The 18,643-nt window shown below is 53.9% G+C and overlaps 1 protein-coding gene across 9 annotated transcripts in view; it reads left to right on the forward strand.

Annotated features, from left to right (window-relative positions):
* Mtcl1 (microtubule crosslinking factor 1) overlaps window positions 1-18,643 on the forward strand; it is an 84,873-nt gene that overhangs the window by 38,966 nt on the left and 27,264 nt on the right. For 4 of the 9 annotated variants that reach the window (XM_023562696.2, XM_023562698.2, XM_023562699.2 and 1 more), the window contains exons 4-7: window positions 7,512-7,571; window positions 8,656-8,733; window positions 12,005-13,261; window positions 14,253-14,408. In XM_023562696.2, coding sequence (XP_023418464.2) covers window positions 7,512-7,571; window positions 8,656-8,733; window positions 12,005-13,261; window positions 14,253-14,408 — 1,551 coding nt within the window. The remainder of the gene's footprint in view (window positions 1-7,511; window positions 7,572-8,655; window positions 8,734-12,004; window positions 13,262-14,252; window positions 14,409-18,643) is intronic. The other 5 variants (XM_023562697.2, XM_023562700.2, XM_013146686.3 and 2 more) reach the window with 2 other exon arrangements.

Genomic DNA, 18,643 nt, shown 5'->3' on the forward strand with positions numbered 1-18,643 from the left:
CCGCCACTCTGCATTAACATTTTGCTCTGCTCTTATTTTCCCCCACCTATCCATCTGCCTGTCTAACTATTTAAATGACAATAAATTGAAGACACTCACTTTCCCCTAACTACATGTTTTGTTACCTAGAGCTCAATTTCCTTTGGCATTCTTTTACTTAGTTTATAGATACTGAAATGCACCAATCTTAAGTTTACGTTTGCTGAGTTGTGACAAATGTGCCCATAAAGTTTTATAGTTGTGATCGTCTATTCTATCATTTAAAACAATACCCAGCGTCAAATTGGAACATCTATAGGGTGTGGTCATAGATTATTTTAGAACGGTATCAAAGGTAATGCAGAACTTTTCATATGTAACTTTATTTGAAAATTAAACATTTTTCACACTACGTCTTAAAGCATCTTAAAAATGAGTGATTTTTTTCTCTGAAAAAGGCACATTTTAATGTATTTGTACAATGTTTGTTAGCTGTGTTTTTTTCAAAGTACTTCGCTTTCATACGGTTTCATTAAAATAGGAAATAATTTGCCTCTTGATTTGTTGTATTTCCTCCCAGTAGACTGACTAGTGGGAGGACACAGGTTATTCTTTAAAAAGACGCAGCCTTCTCTGCAGCTCTAACAGGCAGGTGGTACACTTTGTTAGAGGTTTTTAAATTTTATGGCTGTGCCCAGGCCACTTATGGGTCAGTGCTCTCCTAGGGATGTCTGACACCGGGCTGTCACCTGCTCAAATTCTTGGAGGAGTGTCTGCACATCTGTCCTTCTTCAGAGTTGGGATCTTGCAGCCTGGGGGAAACATGCGTTGTTTTTCGCCAGCCGTCACTGGTTTTGCAGGGGCCCTGTGGGTTACTAGTGTGACTCACAGCTTTACTGCATCACCCTATACTGAGTTTGTGTTGTGTGGTTCAGACACAGCGTAGCGTGGTCAGGGCGCTTTCCCAGTAACTGGGCTTCAGCGTGCCGGTGTCTAGGGTTCAATGCATGTTGTGTTCTCTGGCTGTGCTCATGCTGTGACCTGTTACCTTCTCCAGCACCCCGCTGTTTTCCCTGGAGGAAGTGGGCGTGAGGTGCGGGTGTGCCAGGCTCCGTGACACCACCGGCTCGTGGCCCTGGGTGGCACTGTGGCTGCCGGCTGGGTCATCAGCCCATGGCGCTTCTCTCCCCTCTGAGCCCCTGGCGCCTGTTCCACCTGCTGCCTTTTACTGCTGTTCTCTCCTGCAGTCAAAGCCTCCTAGTGTAATTTTCCATGCTGACTTTGTGGTATTTTGCCCACTGGTGATGGGATTCTGTCTTACTTTTCCAAATAAGGACGTCTGCTGTCGGCAGCCACAGAGCTTTGAAAAATCTGCAGGATGCCAGCAAATCTGCTCCGCAGCCACAGACAACAGCGCTTCGCAGCTGCCTTAGAATAACTCTTTTGCTAAAGAGAGGTGGAGGATTTTATTTTTGTTTTTTATAGAAAAATCAGCAACTGGAGACTCAGAAACCTGGAAAAAACAGCCCAAATTCAGGAGGTCGGCTGATGCAAGGCCTAGACAGTTGTCCAGGTCCAGAGAGCATTGCAGGCCAGGAGGTGGCTTCAGCTTGCTGTCCATATCCAAGTTTGGGGCTCTAAAACACCCTCTGTCTGCTGGCTTTCCAGCCTTGGTCACCTGTGAATCGGTGATGACAGTGTACAAGTCACGGAAGGCCAAGGTCAGACTCTGCCTCAGCTCTGCTGCTGTCACAGACGCCACAGGCCATCTCAGTTGGGTGGGTCCTCAGTCTTCTCACTGAACTCTCACTGCAGACAGGGGAGGCCTAGTTTTCTCCTCCTCTGCTGTGGAGGACTCTGCACACCTCCCCAAGGCCTCCCCTTCCAAGCCCGTGGCCGTGGGTGCCAGGCTGCATTGCGGGTCCAGCCTCTGACAGATGAGCGTGGAGTCCAGCAAGTGCCCGCCACACAGCAGCTGTTACTGTCACCTTTGTCCTCTCCAGAGCACGTGGGGAGAGCGGCTTCCTTCACCCAAGGCTGGGTACGGTTTGCCGTTGTGTCCGAGGTGGATTTCTGCGTGTCAGTCCTGTAGTTAACTGGCTCACCATGCAGTGAGCTGCCATGGGAAAGGAGGCTGTTGTCTCCCCCGGAGCTGCCACAGTGGTGAGGAAGAGGACGAGGAGGACCTTCTAGGTGGAAGAAGTGACCAGTTGTCCTCATCCTGGCATTTTGCGGAGTTTCAAAGGGAATTTTAATACAGATGATGGACTCTCAGTCCCATCCCACAGGGAAGAGAAGACCTGGCACCTTCACTGCTCTGGTTGTCTCTGTGTGTGCTGTGAACTGGCCAAAAAAGAAAACAACAGATTTTCTGAACAGTTAGAACCTCTGAGGGTTCTGCCAATCGGTCCACGTCTGTAGCTGCCTTCTCAGCCTGGTTCGTACTGTACAGTGCCCTGATTTTTTATTAGTCTCTTCTTATTTCCAGTCTAAATTTTAAGCCCAGAATCTCTCTGGGCACTTTAGTAAAGCTGAGCTTGTCAGTTTTCCTCAAATTACTCGGAAAAAATAAAACTAAAATAGGAAGCATTAAGAATTGGGGGCTGGAGATTTAGCTCAGCGTCATAAGCGCCTGCCTTGCAAGCAGGCAGTCGTGAGTTTGATCCTCGGTACCGATAAAAAGGAAAAAGACAAAAAAAAAAAAAAAAAAAAAAAGAATTAACTTGAAAGCTCAAATCATTGCCCAACTGCATTTTTTACTTAATCATACTCAGGACTCAGCAAATGCATTGGCCTTGGGTGAATTCATTGTGGATTCACAAACTTAATTTTCTTTCCATTTCAGTGGGAGTGTAGAGTTGATTTGCCGACGGTTTGACCAGACAGCAAAGCAAGTGTGGAAGTAACCAACAGGCCAGGTGTTCAGAGGCTGTGTGTTGGGTCAGCTGCCTTCCCCTCTGCTTCCACTGCTCCGGGGAAGTGCAGCTCCCTAGATGTGAGCGCACAGAGGGTCCTGCCCCAGATCCCCAGCCCTTCCCCTGACCCACGGTCCCATGGCCCCTGGCTCCTTGCACTGGACAAGATGCTGGGCACAGCGACTGTCACTTGCCACTGCTTGCTTCTAGGCCAAAGCTCAGTGTGGCACCCTGTCAGTTTCCCTGGGGACTTCCTGGGTTTGTTTGTTTTTTTTAAATTAATGGTACATACCGAGTTCTATCCAAAGGACCAGGCTAGTATAAACTGCCCCAGTGCTGGGGAAGAGACCCAAGGAATAGGTGAGCAGGACTCCACTGTGGGACTCCACTGAGGACCGGTGATGGGCTCTTCTCTGATGTCTTGAAAATACAAATTCCAGTTTCTGGGCAATTAAAAAAAAATCCTATCTCCTTATTTATTTAGGCACTGGGGACCTTGTACAGGCTAAGCCCACCCTGGACACCTCCCTGTGCCTGTGGTCCCCCCTCCCCATTTTAAAGGAAATAGTACATGCTGTAGGTAATTCGGAGACTATGAGAAACCACCAGAAAGAGAACCACCCATCGTTCTGCCCCTCAAGGTGGTCACTCGCCAGTGTTTAGGTGTGTGTTCCTCCAGCCCAGGGCCCTGTGTACCCCCGAGACACACAGTCATGTTGAGATCACCACATGCACTACAGTTTCCACTTGCATTTCCCTCTGAATGTCTGTGAGTGTTTCTTGTATATTTCATGGTCCAGAAGCACTGTTGTATTTCCAGACTGAAAGTGGACTACAAGGTCCACTACAGGTCTCAGTGATTTACCAAGAGAGGGGGGAAGGTATCTGAGATGAGCTCGGCTGCCACGATCCCTTCCCCGTAAGAAAAACCTAAGTCACGCCTGGGTCCTGGAATATACAGGAGCTGAGGAAAGCGGAGTTCTGTGTTCTCACCTGAGAGTTAGGAGAGGTGCGGAGACAGCTTCGTCAGCAGTGCATCCTTCTGGTCCCCAACTTCGTGCCTCAGGTGGGGCAATGCCCCTGTGCCCCGGAGTCTGGGCAGGAGTGCCCGCATCAGGGCGCCCATTGATGCTGGGTCCCTGCTTCTCTGAGGCCCATGAACCTCCTAAGGGAAACAAGGCAGCTTGCTCTAGTCCCTGGTGGTCGTGTTTATTGGCCTGCCAGCACTTCCATGTGAAGCTGGTTATCCTGCGGCTTGTAGCACAGCGTTCTGCTATCAGGACTTAGATCTGTTCCCGGTTCACCCTTTGCTTTTGAAGCTATTAAGTGGTGTCTTTGGATATCGATAAAAATCCTAGCCAACCTACAGTCTTTCCCCATGACTGTTTTTGCTTTTGTCTTTGTTTAGAAAGGGCATGTTCCAAGAATAATGAGAAATTTGTTGTTTTTTCCCTAATTCCTTTATGATTTTTTTTTTCTGCACCAGGGATTGAATTTACAGCCTCTCATTTGCCAGGCAGGTGCTTACATCCTTTATGAATTTTTGCATCTAAATTTTTAGTTTATCAGTCCTAGGGTCTGTTTTGATGTGTAGAACCATACTTTGGTTTTTAAATCTCAGAATTCTTATGCAGTTATTTCGAGAACATTTACCAGATAGCTCATTTTTTCCTCCCTGGTTTCCTGTGTGGGTTTTACAGTCCCCATTGGCTCTCAGGTCTATTTCTGAGCTGTTTTGTTCCATTAACCTGTGTTCTGGCCTCGGCCATTGTGTGCCTGGGTCTGATCGTGCACCCCCCACTTGGTGTTATTCTTCCATGGCATGGTATTCATGGCTCTTTTTACTGGTTTACTTTGCTCTATCACAGTCAGCACACTTTTTCCGAAAGGGCCGGGGTGAACATTTCGGGCTTTGGCATCACTGGGGCAGTTTTGCCCTTGTTGCACAAGGCAGCCACGGAAGAGTGATCAGAAAGGACACTACTTCTAATAAAATGCTGTGTCCAAAACAGGCTCACTGAGATTTATCCTGAGACTGCAGTTTGCCAACTTCTAAAGCAGGTGCAGCCTAGAATCATTTCCTCAAATCATTCCAACCTCTCAGCTACTCTTGAACACATTTAAACCCTGTACATAGTATGTTACATGTAAAGTCACATATGTATGCATCAAATATCATGTAGGTTTGGTACCTGTGTATTACAGCCGTCAATATGTCCGTAATGTTACCGTGCATGTTATCTAAAACTACTCGCACACTGTGTCATATGTGTGAATATGCATATAATGTGCGTGTGTGTTACATACATAGAGGGGGCTCAAAATGACATCATACTTAGCAAAAGATTTGAGAAAAACACCACATCTTTATCCCACAATCCCTTCCCATCGGACCTCAGTGTTCTGGTTCTGCCCAGGTGGACCTCGTGGATTTCTGGTGAGCTTTAACCCTTGCCATGGCTTCCAGTCCAGTCTCCATGGAGAGGGGGCTCCACGCCCACTCGCCAATTTGTAGTTTGCTAGAAGAACACGGGATCTGGAGCTGGAAGTCACAGCCGTCTGCAGGGACAAGGCCCACTGGGAGGGGCAGAAGAAAGCCACCCCGCTACCCATCTCCCGTCTTTGTTTGCTCCCCCAGGGCCCTCCCCCAAAATGGGATGGGCCTGCAGCTCTGTGTGCAGCCACACGCGAATCTGGGTCCATGCCGAGCCCTTCTGCTCTCCTCATCTATCTTTCCTTTCATACCTGTTTAGTTGTCCCCTGCGCGTGGAGAATCTGTCCTGTTCCCCTGTGGATGGATGGATACAGTGAGGGCCTGGATTGCTCCGTAGCCCTGGATCCCAGCCACTTACACGCTGCCCGAGGGAGTGTCACTGCTTGCTTTGGAACCCTTTGGAACTCTCCTCTGCTGTGCCATCACTCTGCTTGTCCAGAGGAAAGCGTCTCCTTCCTGCGGCACGAAGGGGAAGCCTGGAAAAGCTGCTTATTTTGGACCGAACCCTCTAGAGCGCTGTCAGACAGGCTTCTTTACCTGTGGCAGCAGACTGGTCCTCAGTGTAAGTCAACCAGAGAGACAGCAGGGTTTGCTTGGAGAAGTCTGCTGCCACTACCCTCCCAAGGGCATACCTGGCTGCCTCGAAGGCTCCCCAGCCCTCATCCCTTTCCCAGGACTTCGCTTAGTGACTGTTTTCTTCTCCAGGTCTCCACCTTGTAGAGCCAAGTGGAAGCCAGCACTGTGATTGTTTCTTAACTTCGCATCTCTCCAATCCATGCCAAGGTCCAGGGTACTGAGAGTGAGACACTTAGAAGATGAGCAGCACTGACTTAAGCGCCTTGAGTTTTTTTTGAGATCAGGTCTCACTCTGTATTCTGGGCTGGCCTTGAACTCTGTGTAGCCCAGGTGATCCTCCTGCCTCAGCCTGCAGTGCTGGGACTATAGGTGTGCGCCATCATGCCCAGTTTAACTTGACTTCAGGCTGCCTCCTATCCAGAATATAGTGATTCAGTGTAACACTCTGGGCCAGGTCCAGCTGAGGGCAGTCAGATCTGAGTGCTGGCTGCAGAGCCTGGCCTCACATCTGCTGGTTTCTGGCTGCCTCTCCGGCCTCCTGTCTCTCTGCAGGTCTTGTTGATAGCACAGAGCAGCCGACGTGCTCCATCACGGGGCTCCTTCAGCTTGAGTTCTGAATGTGGCTTGTGCTTCAGACAGGTTTGCTGTTTACAGGGACTCTGGTGCGCCCCATGAGCACCAGGCTGCCGTTCCTTGCATAGCCGCCCTCCCTGCGCAAGGTCTGTGTGTCTGCGGTCTGGACAGGTGTGAAGACATTCGGGGTGAAACATGCCCTGCTCAGCACCGTTAGCAGCCGTTCACACTGCACGCAGTGTCAGAGGCCCCCAGAGGACACACACGTGTGGGGTCTCACGACTACCACGTTTCCTAGAGGGACGTGGGTCCCCAGGGCACGGGGAGCCACCGGTGTCCGGGAGCCCTTTGCCCGCTGACTCTGATCCCAGTCCCGAGAGGTGATTCTCTGGAAAGGCAGGCAGGGACCCAGCCCACTGGGAATAAACAGCTTTAACTTTCCACATTGGTCTCTAAGCTGTCAGCTTATTCATGAACTGGAACAGGGTGTTCAGGAGTTCTGCAGCAGATTTTTGTGGTTTGTTTTTTCCACAAACAAGAGCTTCTCCTCCCCACCCCCCATCGCCTGCCACTTTTTTTATCTCACTGCCCAGATGCACCCATTCATTTTGATAGCGGCCCAATCAAAATATAACTAGGACCAAATCGGGCTCCAGAAATACCATGTATATGTCTGAAACTTCTGCCTTTGTCCTCGCCTTGCCTTCTCCCGATGGTTCACGTTGTCCAGGCTGCTTGCTTTTTCATAAACTGTACCACTGAGGACCCTGTCCCCAAATCCAGGCTAGGATGGGATAAACACCTCCGTGCCCTAAGTCCCTGCCCTCAGAGTCCGATTCAGCGCTGAGGCTTGAGCCAGGTCCTTTCTAGACTCTGAAGGAAAGCAGTTTCCTGCGTGTGTCCCCACCAGTGGGGGCAGTGCTGGATGTCTCCGGGGGCCCCCAGTTAACAGCGTGTCATTGGATCTGTTCCAGAGTTCCCTGAAGAGAAGAGGCAGCCGGGAAATGTACAAAGAGAAGAAGGTCTTCATCCAGGTAAGCGAGGCTTTCATGCCTGGGTCACTGCTCCTGAAGAAGAAGCACTTGCAGTGGGAATTTTAGCAACAAGTGTTAGCTTTGCCTTCAAAGCATCCAGAAAAACATTCATGACTCCATGGGTGAGCCTTTTCCCAAAGCCACAACTTCTTCCTCTTGTCTGTTTCTCTGTCATGTGTGAAAGGTTTCTCCATGAAAAACAAACTGGCTTTGTGGGAAATGTAAGGAGTGCAGGTCTGGGATCAGGCAGGACCCCTCAGGCCAACCCCCAAGGCCCTCAGGCAGTAAGATAGCACAGCCCCAGGAGAGCTAGGTCCTCCACAGGCTGTTGGAGTTTTTTGTTCTGTTTTGGATTTGGGGGTTTGTGTGTGCACACGTGCCTGTGTTTAATGTGCAAGTTGAACACTACCTTAAATTGTTCTGATGGGAAGTAACATATTGCAGCGGGGGGAAAGGCAGGAAAAGCTCAGTCCTTTTTGTGCACACAGGGTGTTCCTTCAAAGCCATTTTGACTTTTCTGCAAAGGTATTTTGCTGGATTTCTTTCTCTTTTTTAATTGCTGCTAGTTTCAGGTGTGGGGGGAACAAAGGTGTTATTATCAGCTTCCTGAGCTCTGAGCGCCCTCGCAGTAATGAGATAGATGCCCGAGTCAGGGTGCACAGGAGGCCAAAAGCACCCCATCCCTAGGCCCACAGGCCTTGGCTTCCTCTGATTCCCTCCAAACTCACTGTCCCCAGAATGTCGTCTGAGGAGGACAGGGCAGTGTGAGCAGTGGGAATGCACCAACGAAATGTCTCACCCACCCTCTGCTCCTCAGACCTCACCTGGGGTCCTGACGCTCTGTGCCGGCCTCTTCCACCCTCCTAGGCCTAGAGCAGGTTTCTATTTTCCTGGCTCTTGAGCAGCCAAGAGCTTTTCCTACAAGGGTGATTGCAGCCAGGTGTGCTGCGGGGAGCAGTATTTGCCTGGCAGTGAGCCCTGTAACCTAGGAACTGCTGTGCTGCTGGCTAGGTGCAGGCACGGGGGCCGGGTGTGGAGTCCTCTGCCTGCCTGCAGGGTGATTGAGAAAGGAGTTTCTGTTCAGCAGCAAGCGGGAACGGAGTGCCTTGGGAACTGCAGGCTGCCCACCAAAACCCAAAGGAGGCTGGCGCCCCGGTGCAAGGTAGGCACGTGGCCGTCAGCGCTGGGGTGCTGGCTACGCAGCGGCCTTGCAAGCCAAAGAATATATAGTGGCAGTGATATATTTCTGCTGCTTGACAAGGCCCTTCTGGCTGGAGGTGATGGTGCTGGCCCTGTGTGTCTGCCCCTTGTCATGCTTGCCTCTCTTTGTGCATCGGGAATCGGTTCCTGTGAAGAGTTGTCACACAGCCCTCCCAGAGCTGTCTGGAGGCTCTTATACCCTACACTTAGGCCTCTGCCTGGACCTCCTCTGGCATCGGGGCAGGTTCCAAAGTCTATTTGGTTTTTTGAGACAGGGTCTCACTGTGTAGTTTAGGCCAGCCTTGAACTCTCTTTGTCACCCAGGCTGGCCTCAGATTCGTTGTAATCCTCCCGCCTCAGCCTCTTTGGCAGTGTGATAAGAGGTGTGAGCTCTGGCTGGCTAGTTTCCAGAGTCTTTGGTTACGCCATGGGGCAGCTGTCCAGCTTTCTGCTAGCTGAGTCGCTGCTGTGATTCCCCCCTTTTCTTGGGAGTGAATAGGCCAGACTCAGCTCCTTTAGGGCCCAGGCACAGTGGCCCTCAGGGAGGGGTCCGCCCCAGCCCCACACATGCTCCCTGAGGTCCCCAGCCGCGCTTCAACCCTGGTGGTGGCTGCATAGTGCATGCACAGGTGTGAGTAGCAGTGACATATTCTCACTTGTCCCTGCTGATCCTGCTCCCCACGTAGCTTCTTTCTTTAGGGAACCAGAAGACTGTGGACTTCTTACCACTCTCAGGTAATCTGTGACTCTGTCACTTCCCAGGTGCATGTGGAGCTGTGTGCTTCTGCCAGCCTCAGCCTGGCCTCTAGGAGACAGGAATGATGCTGGTGGTAGTCAGGCTTTTGGGGTGCAGGTGCACAGGTCAGGTCCTGTCAAGAGGCAGGGTGTTTGGAGGAACACTGTGCTACCCTGCAGTGTCCCGGTCCTCTCAGAGTCCCTCTTCCCTAGTTCTGCCAGTCTGGTCTCCTGGTTCCAAGCAAGAGCTTGGCCCTGCCCCTGCCTGTACCTTCTGGGCGGCCTCCACTGCATCACTGCTTCAGGCTGGTCACGGCAGGGCTCCCTGCAGCCTGATGGCCTGCTGCCCGGACTTCTCTACTTTGGAGGCAAATGGGCCCACAGGTGATCGTGGCCAATGCACCAATACTGCCTGCTGGCGCTGGAGGGTCCCAAACGAATTCATTTACAAAATCCCTGCCACCTGTCTTGGCTGAGCTGCATCTATCTCAGCTTCCTCCGACCTCCATTCCTTCACTGGAACCGCAGAGACCCATCGTGTATTTGGATTCCTTGCACATCTTTGTTTTAAAACAAGTTGGAAGGGTGCTTTTGATTGTGCTACTTTAGAAAGTCCTGGGAAACAGCATAGTAGGCTCAAGCGCACAGTAAACATTTGTTGCAAGAACGGGTGAAGGACCCATGACCAAGTGTGCGCTTCTTCAGTATTAGGGGTACACAAAGTGTGTGCCTTTTACACTCAGATGGTCTCTGTTGGCCTTTACCTGAAAAGGTTGCTGCCCTAGCCTCAGGGGTAAATGTTTTGCCCAGCAGTTGAGTAGGGCCAGCACCCTGTGTTCCAGATTCTCCCAGAAAGCCGTATGGTTGCCTAACCAAATCCAAACCAGCCCTGCGTGTGAGGAGTGACATTTTTGGATTATTCCTCACACACCGAGGACAATGAAAGAGTCACTGACTTCTTTCTCCAGTGTTGACTGCATTCAGACAAAGAAGCCTGGTTACAGGGCAGTGGGCTTGGGGATTCACTGTCACAACTGGGTGGGAGTCCAGTGACCTACCCATTGGCCTGAGGTCCAGTGAGGATCTTGATTTAGATACCAGGAAGCAGGTTCCCCAAGACCCTAGATGATGGGGAGCAGAGCTGGGGTGCTGTGCAGTGTGTCTGCCCCAAGCCTGCCAGGGGTCGCCAGTGGGGACATTGTCCTTCGCAGCAGTCATGGGGCACACTGTTCACTTTGCCACAGCCGCGTGCTTGGTCAAGGCTTTCTCTCGATTCTTCTGTGCTGTGTCTTTCCACTCCTTGGTTATGCACTGAGGGTGGAGAGTTGCCTGGCAGGTGCTGGGTCCTCCTCTCCCTCAGGGTCAGCTTGCTCCAGGGTGCCGAGTCTCTGAGCCCCTGGTGACCGTTTCCCTGTAGTGGTGATACCTTCGCTACTTCTTCATGCCTCCTGCCAACCTTGTGGGATTGTGACAGAGGAGTGACCTGCAAAGTGGCTGCTGCTCCGTCCCCACTCCCTGAGCTTTCTAAGGCCAGGACAGAGTCCACACTGAGTCAGGCCTGAAGACTGTTAGGAGGCAGTGCTGACTGCCTCCCTTGGCCCTGAAAGCACCTTCTCTCCTCCACCAGCGACATGGCCTGCCTTGGGGACCCTCCCAGTCCCTGTGTTAAGGTGGTCCCCCACCTTAACCCCGCTTTGGGCTTTTGCCTAGGAGCACTCCTCCATCCAGTGCATGGTTCCTGCCTCAGGCCTTGAGTTTACTGGCTGTGTCACAGCAGCTGGGGAAGGGGAACAGCACCAAAGGCTCTCGGGCCCTTGCTGCGAGAGACTGGTGGGGCCGAGTATCCTGCTTCGTAGTACCGGCAAGGCTCCTTGCCAGCATTCAGGGCTGACCTGGCACTGGCTTCCAAAGCCCCCCCCCCCCCCACTTGTGGTGTTGTCTCCGTGTCCTCTTGGTGATGCCTGGTCTTGGGGACCTGCACCATTGCTGGGTGGCGGGGCTCAGACTGGGAGCTGCCAGGCCTCCTGTCCCTGTCCCAGTGGTACCCTGGAGGAATGGCCCTGACCAGTGGCTGCACCAGGCTTGGCCAAGGAGTGCTGGTGTCTCTAGTGGGTGCTGGTGCTGAGCCAGTTTGGGTCCGCACTGTCACTCAGGGCCACCACATTCCCCGCAGGTGTTGGGTTTCATTTCATGGTCTCCTCCTCCGTATGTAACCTGTCTGGTGGCTTTCATGTGCACGCTGTTTTCTGAAACTAATCTCTTGGTCTCTCATGTTTCCCTGGTAAAGCACCACGCGGCAGGCTTTTCCCAGGTCCCCTCCACAGGGCCCCTGGTTGCCCCAGTCTGTTGGACTGTCATCCCTGTGTAACTTTGCAACAGTGCAAGATTGGTGTTTGCATTTCTGTGCGTGTGCTGGGGGCGAGGTGTGAGGGGAATGGCAGAAACACAAGCATTTGGTTTTCAAGTAACACGTCTCCCGGGCTGTTCTTTCCTGGCAGGATGACAGTGCCGACCTGAAGTGCCAGCTTCAGTTTGCCAAAGAGGAGGCCTCCCTGATGCGCAAGAAGATGGCCAAGCTGGACAGGGAGAAGGATGAGCTGGAGCAAGAGCTGCAGAAGTACAAGTCCCTGTACGGGGATGTGGACAGCCCCCTGCCCATGGGGGAGGCTGGCGGGCCCCCCAGCACTCGTGAGGCTGAGCTGAAGCTGCGGCTCAAGCTGGTGGAGGAGGAAGCCAACATCCTGGGTCGCAAGATCGTGGAGCTGGAGGTAGAGAACCGGGGCCTCAAGGCGGAGATGGAGGACATGCGGGTCCAGCAGGAGCAGGAGGGAGCTGGCCGGGACCTCGTGCCCAGCGTCCCGACCTCACCCTTTGGGGACTCCCTGGAGTCCTGCTCTGAGCTGCGCCGGCACCTGCAGTTTGTGGAGGAGGAGGCCACGATGCTGCGCAGGTCCATCTCCGAGATTGAGGCCCACAACCAGCAGCTGACCCACGAGCTGAGCAAGTTCAAGTTTGAGCCCTGCCAAGACCCAGGGTGGCTCAGGGATGGCACAGGGAAGTGCGGCACCGCCCCACTGCAGGAAGAGTTGCGCTCAGCCAGGCTGCAAATCAGCGAGCTGAGCGGGAAGGTGCTCAAGCTGCAGAATGAGAACCGGGCGCTGCTGTCTGACGCCCACCTCGAGCTGCGGGCCCCAAGTCCCCGAGACAGCGATGTTGAGAGTGACGCAGGCCGGAAGGAGAGCGATGCAGAGGATGGCCGCCCCGGCCAGCCCAAGCGGGAGGGCCCAGTCGGTGGGGAGAGCGACTCAGATGAGATGTTCGAGAAGACGTCGTCAGGCTTTGGGAGTGGGAAACCATCGGAGGCTAACGAGCCCTGCCTGGCAGGGCTGAGGACGCCAGAGGACACAGAACGCCTGGTGACCCTGAAGCATGAGGCGCAGCGGCTGGAGCGCACCGTAGAGCACCTTATCACCGACACCGACAGCTTCCTGCGGGACTCACCAGGGGTGCAGGGTGAGGGTGAGAGGGATGGGGGGGGCCAGGAGGAGCCCCCCCTGCTGGGGTCCATCAACCGGAAGATGAAGGCCTTCCGGAAGGAGCTGCAGGCCTTCCTGGAACAGATGGCCCACCTGGGGGATGGCCTGTCACCCCAGCCCCACCTCACAGAATCGACCAGCTTCCTGTCCAGCGTGACCTCCGTGTCCCGGGACTCCCCCGTTGGGAACCTGGGGAAGGAGCTGGGCCTTGACCTGCAGGTAAGGGGGCTCCTGGCCGTGCCTCCCTGCTCCGCCCCACTCTTCCTCCTCCTCGCTGGCCTGGCTGCTCTGGGGCTCTCGCTGCTCACAGCTGCCTGGCTCTGATCTCAGACCTGCATTGTACTAAAGCCTCCGGTGCCAACCAAATCCTTGCTCTTGATTGGGTTCCCGTTTTGCTTTTGCGTTCTCTTTTATTTCACGTTTCTTCCTCCATCCTCCTGTGTCGTTTCTAACCATGCCGCTGCTTGGTGGCTTTACGGCCCTCTTGAGACACAAAGCTTGGCCTGCTGTGGCCCCAGGGATCTGCATGGCCTGACCTGGCCACAAACAATCAGCCGCCCAGCGAAGAAGCAATGAGGCACATAAAGACACGGTGCCCACTCCACACAGTCAGGCTGGGCAGCAGACTGTAGGGCCCGAGGGGTGCAGTGTAGCTCGGAATGGCCCTAAAGGGCCTGGGTCGCCCACTGCCCTTGGAGATTAGGCAGAGTGGGGACAGGAGCCCTTCCGAGGGAGAGCAAGAAGCCCGTTTTGCTGGAAAGTCGCTGCTGCCACCACCCGGACTCCTAGGGCCATGCCCTGGCCTGGCCCCGGGCACATGGCCCACTGTGCCGATGGGGCTTGCACTGCTCAACCCGCACGTAAGGAAGGAAGAGCCCTGTCCTCATGTCGTACGTGGTGTCTGCTTGGGGTTTGGTGTGACCCTTGTCCTCCGTTGCATGTACCCTGTCGCCCCATCTGCACTCTTCTCTTCTTCCTCTCTGCTCCAGCTGTTCCACACATCTGCGTCTGTCTTTGCTCTCCTGCAGCCGTGTTCAAGCTGGTTTCTCTGCACGCTTTTCTCATCTGATAGTTTTTTCTAGTTGTCTACTTTGTCCATTTTTGTGTTCTTAACCCCAGCCCCAGCCCCTAGCCTCTTGTCTTTTGTTTTTTTTGTTTAAAATTAAAATAAAAAATAAAAAGAACCAAATTCCCTCACTACACATCACAGTCCAGAGCGAGAGACCAGCCGGAGTGGCAGCTGGGGCCAGGCCCTGGTGAGGAGCGTGATGGCCTGCGCCTTCGCACCGCACGGGAGCTGCACCGCCGGGCCGACGGGGATGCCGGGAGCCACCAGCGCGGGGGCCAGAGCTGCCCCAGCCCCGAGGTCAGTGAGCTGGCACCCTGTGTGCTGTGCAGGGGCTCGGGAGCAGGGCAGAGGACATGGCGCCAGGGGCACATGCCTGCCAGGCATGTGCAGTGTACCCATGTACCCATGGAGGTGTGAGTAGGTGTGTGGGATGGATCTGTGAGGAAAGCCAGGCAGATTTCTTTTTTTTGTTGCTCAGAAGAAATAGTCTTCCTCGGTCCTTGATCACCTGTGTCTCATGTGACCCTCCCTGTGGTCCCTGGGGACACTGCTGTAGTCTGGTGGCACAGTCAGGGATATCCACGCCCACCTGTGACCTGGGCAGCCCAGGGTGCACAGCCTCATAGAGGGGAGTGCTGAGACAGAAATGACCCCACCCGGATCAGATTAGTATCCCCGAGGAGCTGGCCCTAGGTGCCACCTGCTCATCACTCAGGTGTGACAGGGCAGGAGCAGCAGGCTGTCCTGAGAGAGGGATGCAGTCCCGTCAGCACTCAGTGCCAGAGCATGGGGTGAGGGACAGGTGGGGACTGTCACAGCCGAAGGGGACAGGTGCTCGCCCTGCAGCAGAGCCAGGCAGATGGGTTAGGAGGTGAAGCCCCCAACCTGCAGAGTGGGCGGGGGGTAGCATGGGGCTGCCGCCCTGCCAGGAGAGCTACACGGCTGTAACCTGGGGCTGTCCCTCTGCTGAGAGCGTGTCACTCTCTGCCTTTGTAATGATGGCATGTGCATGAGAGCATACAGTTCACTGTGGAAAGCTCCAGGAAGGACTTCGTGCAGCCCCCTCATCCTTGGTACCCGGAGAGGCAGGCCCACCCCGGCAGGGTGGCAGCTGAGTCCCTGCCGAAAGGGAAGCACATGCTCCCAGAGATGTGACCAGAGAGGTCCTGCACGGCCCAGTCCTGAGCGTGCTGGCCCTGTCTCCAGGGAGCAGGCAGGACCTGCGAGGGCAGCCACAGCGTCCAGGGTCTCGGGACACGGAATCGGACACCCGTGGTCGGACACTCGTCATCTCCATTGCGCTCTTGCTCCAGAATTGCCAGTCAGGTGGTCCTCGGTTGACACCAAAAGCAAAACGGAAGAGCAGAGATCTGCGGAACCTTCAGCTGAGCAAGACGTCGCCTCCTGACGGGGGAATCAACCTCAGAGAAGCCCCTTTGCTCACCTGCCAGTGTCTTCTCTAGGATGCAAGTCGCATTCAGGAGGACACACACTGCCCGTGGCATGTGTGGCTGTGTCCAGGAAGGAGACCTCAGGGAGACGTGTTTCCCAGCTGTGGTGAGTGCTGCACCCTGAGCTCCAGGCAGCAGCGACAGTGGAGACAGTGGAGCCGCCGGGCTGCAGCTCCATTCCTTAGTCTCTGGCCCTCAGTCTCCGGCAGGTGATCCCAGCCGCAAGGCAGGACAGAAAACAGCACCCACGCTGGCCTGGCCTGGCTGAAGGCTATGGAACCAGGAAAGACCTAAAAAGCATCAAGTGTGTGGAAAATGGGGTGGACGTGGGGACAGTGGTCCTGGAGGGGCCGGCATCAGCGGCATAAACAGAGAAGACACTGAACAGGAACAGTTTCTCGGTGTGCGTTTGTGAACTGCCTTTCGAGGTTTCAGCCTTGAAAGTTATTTTTCGTGACAGGAGATAAAAGACAAATCATTTTGGAAGACTGAGGCATAGCGACCAACTTAACACAATGACTGCTACAATGCTAACACCAGCAGCAACATGGATAGCAAACACCGTGAGGTGGTGGAGAGAAAGGGAAGGCCTGCCGTTCCACGTGACCCATTTCCAGTCTGCTGACCCGAGGCCAGCCCTCCCCAGCCCTGGGCGGGGAAAGTGTACCCAAGGCCAGCTTTCTCCAGACAGCCGGGACTGCGGCCCTTGCCTGCCCATCCCTGCACCTGTGCAGAAATCGGCTGCTTAAAAAGTAAACTGGACACCCAGGACAAGTGTTCCCGGTGCTGCCCCTCCCTAGCTGCTGGCACGATGCCCACGCTGTGCCCGTGTTTGCCTGCAGTCCCTTGAGATCAGCTGAGAGGTTCACATTTGTCCGGAGCAAGCTGCGTTCGAGTATTTCATGAGGAATGCACAGGCACCTTAAAAATAGTTCCAAGAGGCAGCCCAGTATGGATCCTGGTCAGATTTCACAAAGACTCAAAGCTAAGCCAGGGTCCAGAAGGTTGGGTTTCTGCATCAGAGATCTCTGTTCCTGGCACTGTGTTTCATCCCTAACCACAGAAGCACATAGACCTCTGCCGGCCCTTGAAACCCCCATGGTGCGAACGCCAGGCATTCATTCACACATGTGACTCACCTGTGTCGCTTTTGAAGGAGGTGGTGGTGTCCCTGGCCAGGATGAGGTGGAACGGACCAGTAAGGGAGCCTCAGTAGAACAGGGATTGTGGGGCCCCTCCTCAGTGTCCTAGCCGGGCAATACAGTGATCACTGCACATTGCTCTGAGCTTGAGAGAGTAGCCTGGTCTTCAAGGCCAGAAGTCAGGAGCCACCTTTTCTGGCGAGGTTCAGGGCCTGGGCAGTGTTGGGCCGCAGCCTCAGGGGTGTGGGCAGGGGGTTCTGGGGTGTAAAGACAGCATCCTGACAGCCAGGAGGTGGGGGTGGTGTTTGGTGACATAACTGCTTTTGCAAACGGGCTGGGTAGACAGGTATGTAGTACAGTCAGCCTCTCAGGTAAGTTGGGGGCAGTGTTCACTGTCACATCATGAGGGATGTGGTGGAGAGGGGAAGTGTGTATTGCAGTGTCCCCTGGTGTGTGGGGTTGTGGCGGTTGTGTGGCAGCGGAGTCATTCAAGACCAGACCTTTTGTTGCTGTGTGTCTGTGTCGTGTTCATTGTAACACTGGAGTGACGCGGGCATCCTGGTGAGTGAGGGGCGGCTGGTTTTACTTTTTACTCCTGTGTTTAAAATGCAGACCCCACAGCACACCGAGGGTCTGGGAGAGCCACAGCTAGCTCTGGGGCTCCGTAGGGCGCTGGGATCCCTCCGTAGGGCCAGACAGCCTCATGAAAGCTGACACCGTGGAACTTTGTCTCACGCACAGAATGAGTGAAACATCGCAGTTTCCTGCAGTCTCCGTGTATAAAGTGGAGGCAGAACCTAAGTGGGTATTGGTGTGAGATTGTGTGTTCCATCTCTGGTACCAAACAAACATTAATGGATTTTGTGTTTAGACTTGGGTCCACTCCCGAGGCCTCTCATTTGCATATACAAATGATCCAGACCCTTCCAGTTGCTATCATTTTAGTTAAGGGATCTGCAGCCTCTGTGTAGAAACTAAATTAGTTGCTCTTTGCTTTTCTTGAACAGTGAGCTTACGGAACCTCTGCTTTGACGACTGTTGATAGAAAACTTTGACTGGTCCCTATTGCAGTAAATGTGGAGGCTTTCTGAAGTTTGTATCTGTAGAGTAATGTGTAACCGAAAAGCAAAGCTGAAGGACCCCGAAAACGTTCAGCAAAAGGTGCCCAGCCTGCAGGTAGCCCTGGGCAGGGTAGGCAGTGTGATTCGTGTCCTCGCTCAGTGCCTGGCTCACTCAATATCTGCTGAATGAAATGCGGCATGAAACACAGAACATCCTTTCATCACAGAGCACAGGGCAGGGAGACCTCTGAAGCCTGGGATTTATGCAGAATTGAAGATATGGGCCATCCCTGGCTATTGGGGTACAGTAGAGGTGGTGGCAGCATTGATAACCAGAAATCCAAGACTTTGGGGCATCAAGGGACAGGAGACAGGGACGTGGGCCCAGTGCTGATGGGGAAGGACAGTGATAAACAGGAGAGACATTTGCCACTGACTGTGGTTCAGCAGAGTGGCACCAGGACTCTGGAGGAAGGGAAGGACCCCAGCAGTCCTCGTAGTCCTCGTGACTTCTGGCTTTGTGTTGGACACCAGCTGGACCTGGGAGGCCCTAGGACAGGACCTCATGTTACACAGCTGCCTTACCCACACCCAAAGTGGGGTGTGTCCTCAGCCAAGGCAGAGCTGAGACCTAGAAAACTGACTGCTCACTGATGGTGAGTGCATGGCACCAACCTCAGACAGCTCCACCTGGCAGCCACCAGCAGCTGGAGCCCACAGACAGCAGAGCCCAGTGTTCAGAGCCTCAGATAAGAGGATTAGCAGCTAGTACCTGTCTGGTCAGGGCGCCCAGAGCTGAGGCAGCGGGCATGCTCGGTGAGGGAGGAAGTCACTGTCCTTCAGCACACGCTGTACTGGTTTTCACATCTGCAGAAGGC

This window comes from Cavia porcellus, unplaced genomic scaffold (assembly GCF_034190915.1).
Source record: "Cavia porcellus strain 051 isolate PalLab524CR breed Dunkin Hartley unplaced genomic scaffold, mCavPor4.1 scaffold_20, whole genome shotgun sequence".
Taxonomy (NCBI): domain Eukaryota; kingdom Metazoa; phylum Chordata; class Mammalia; order Rodentia; family Caviidae; genus Cavia; species Cavia porcellus.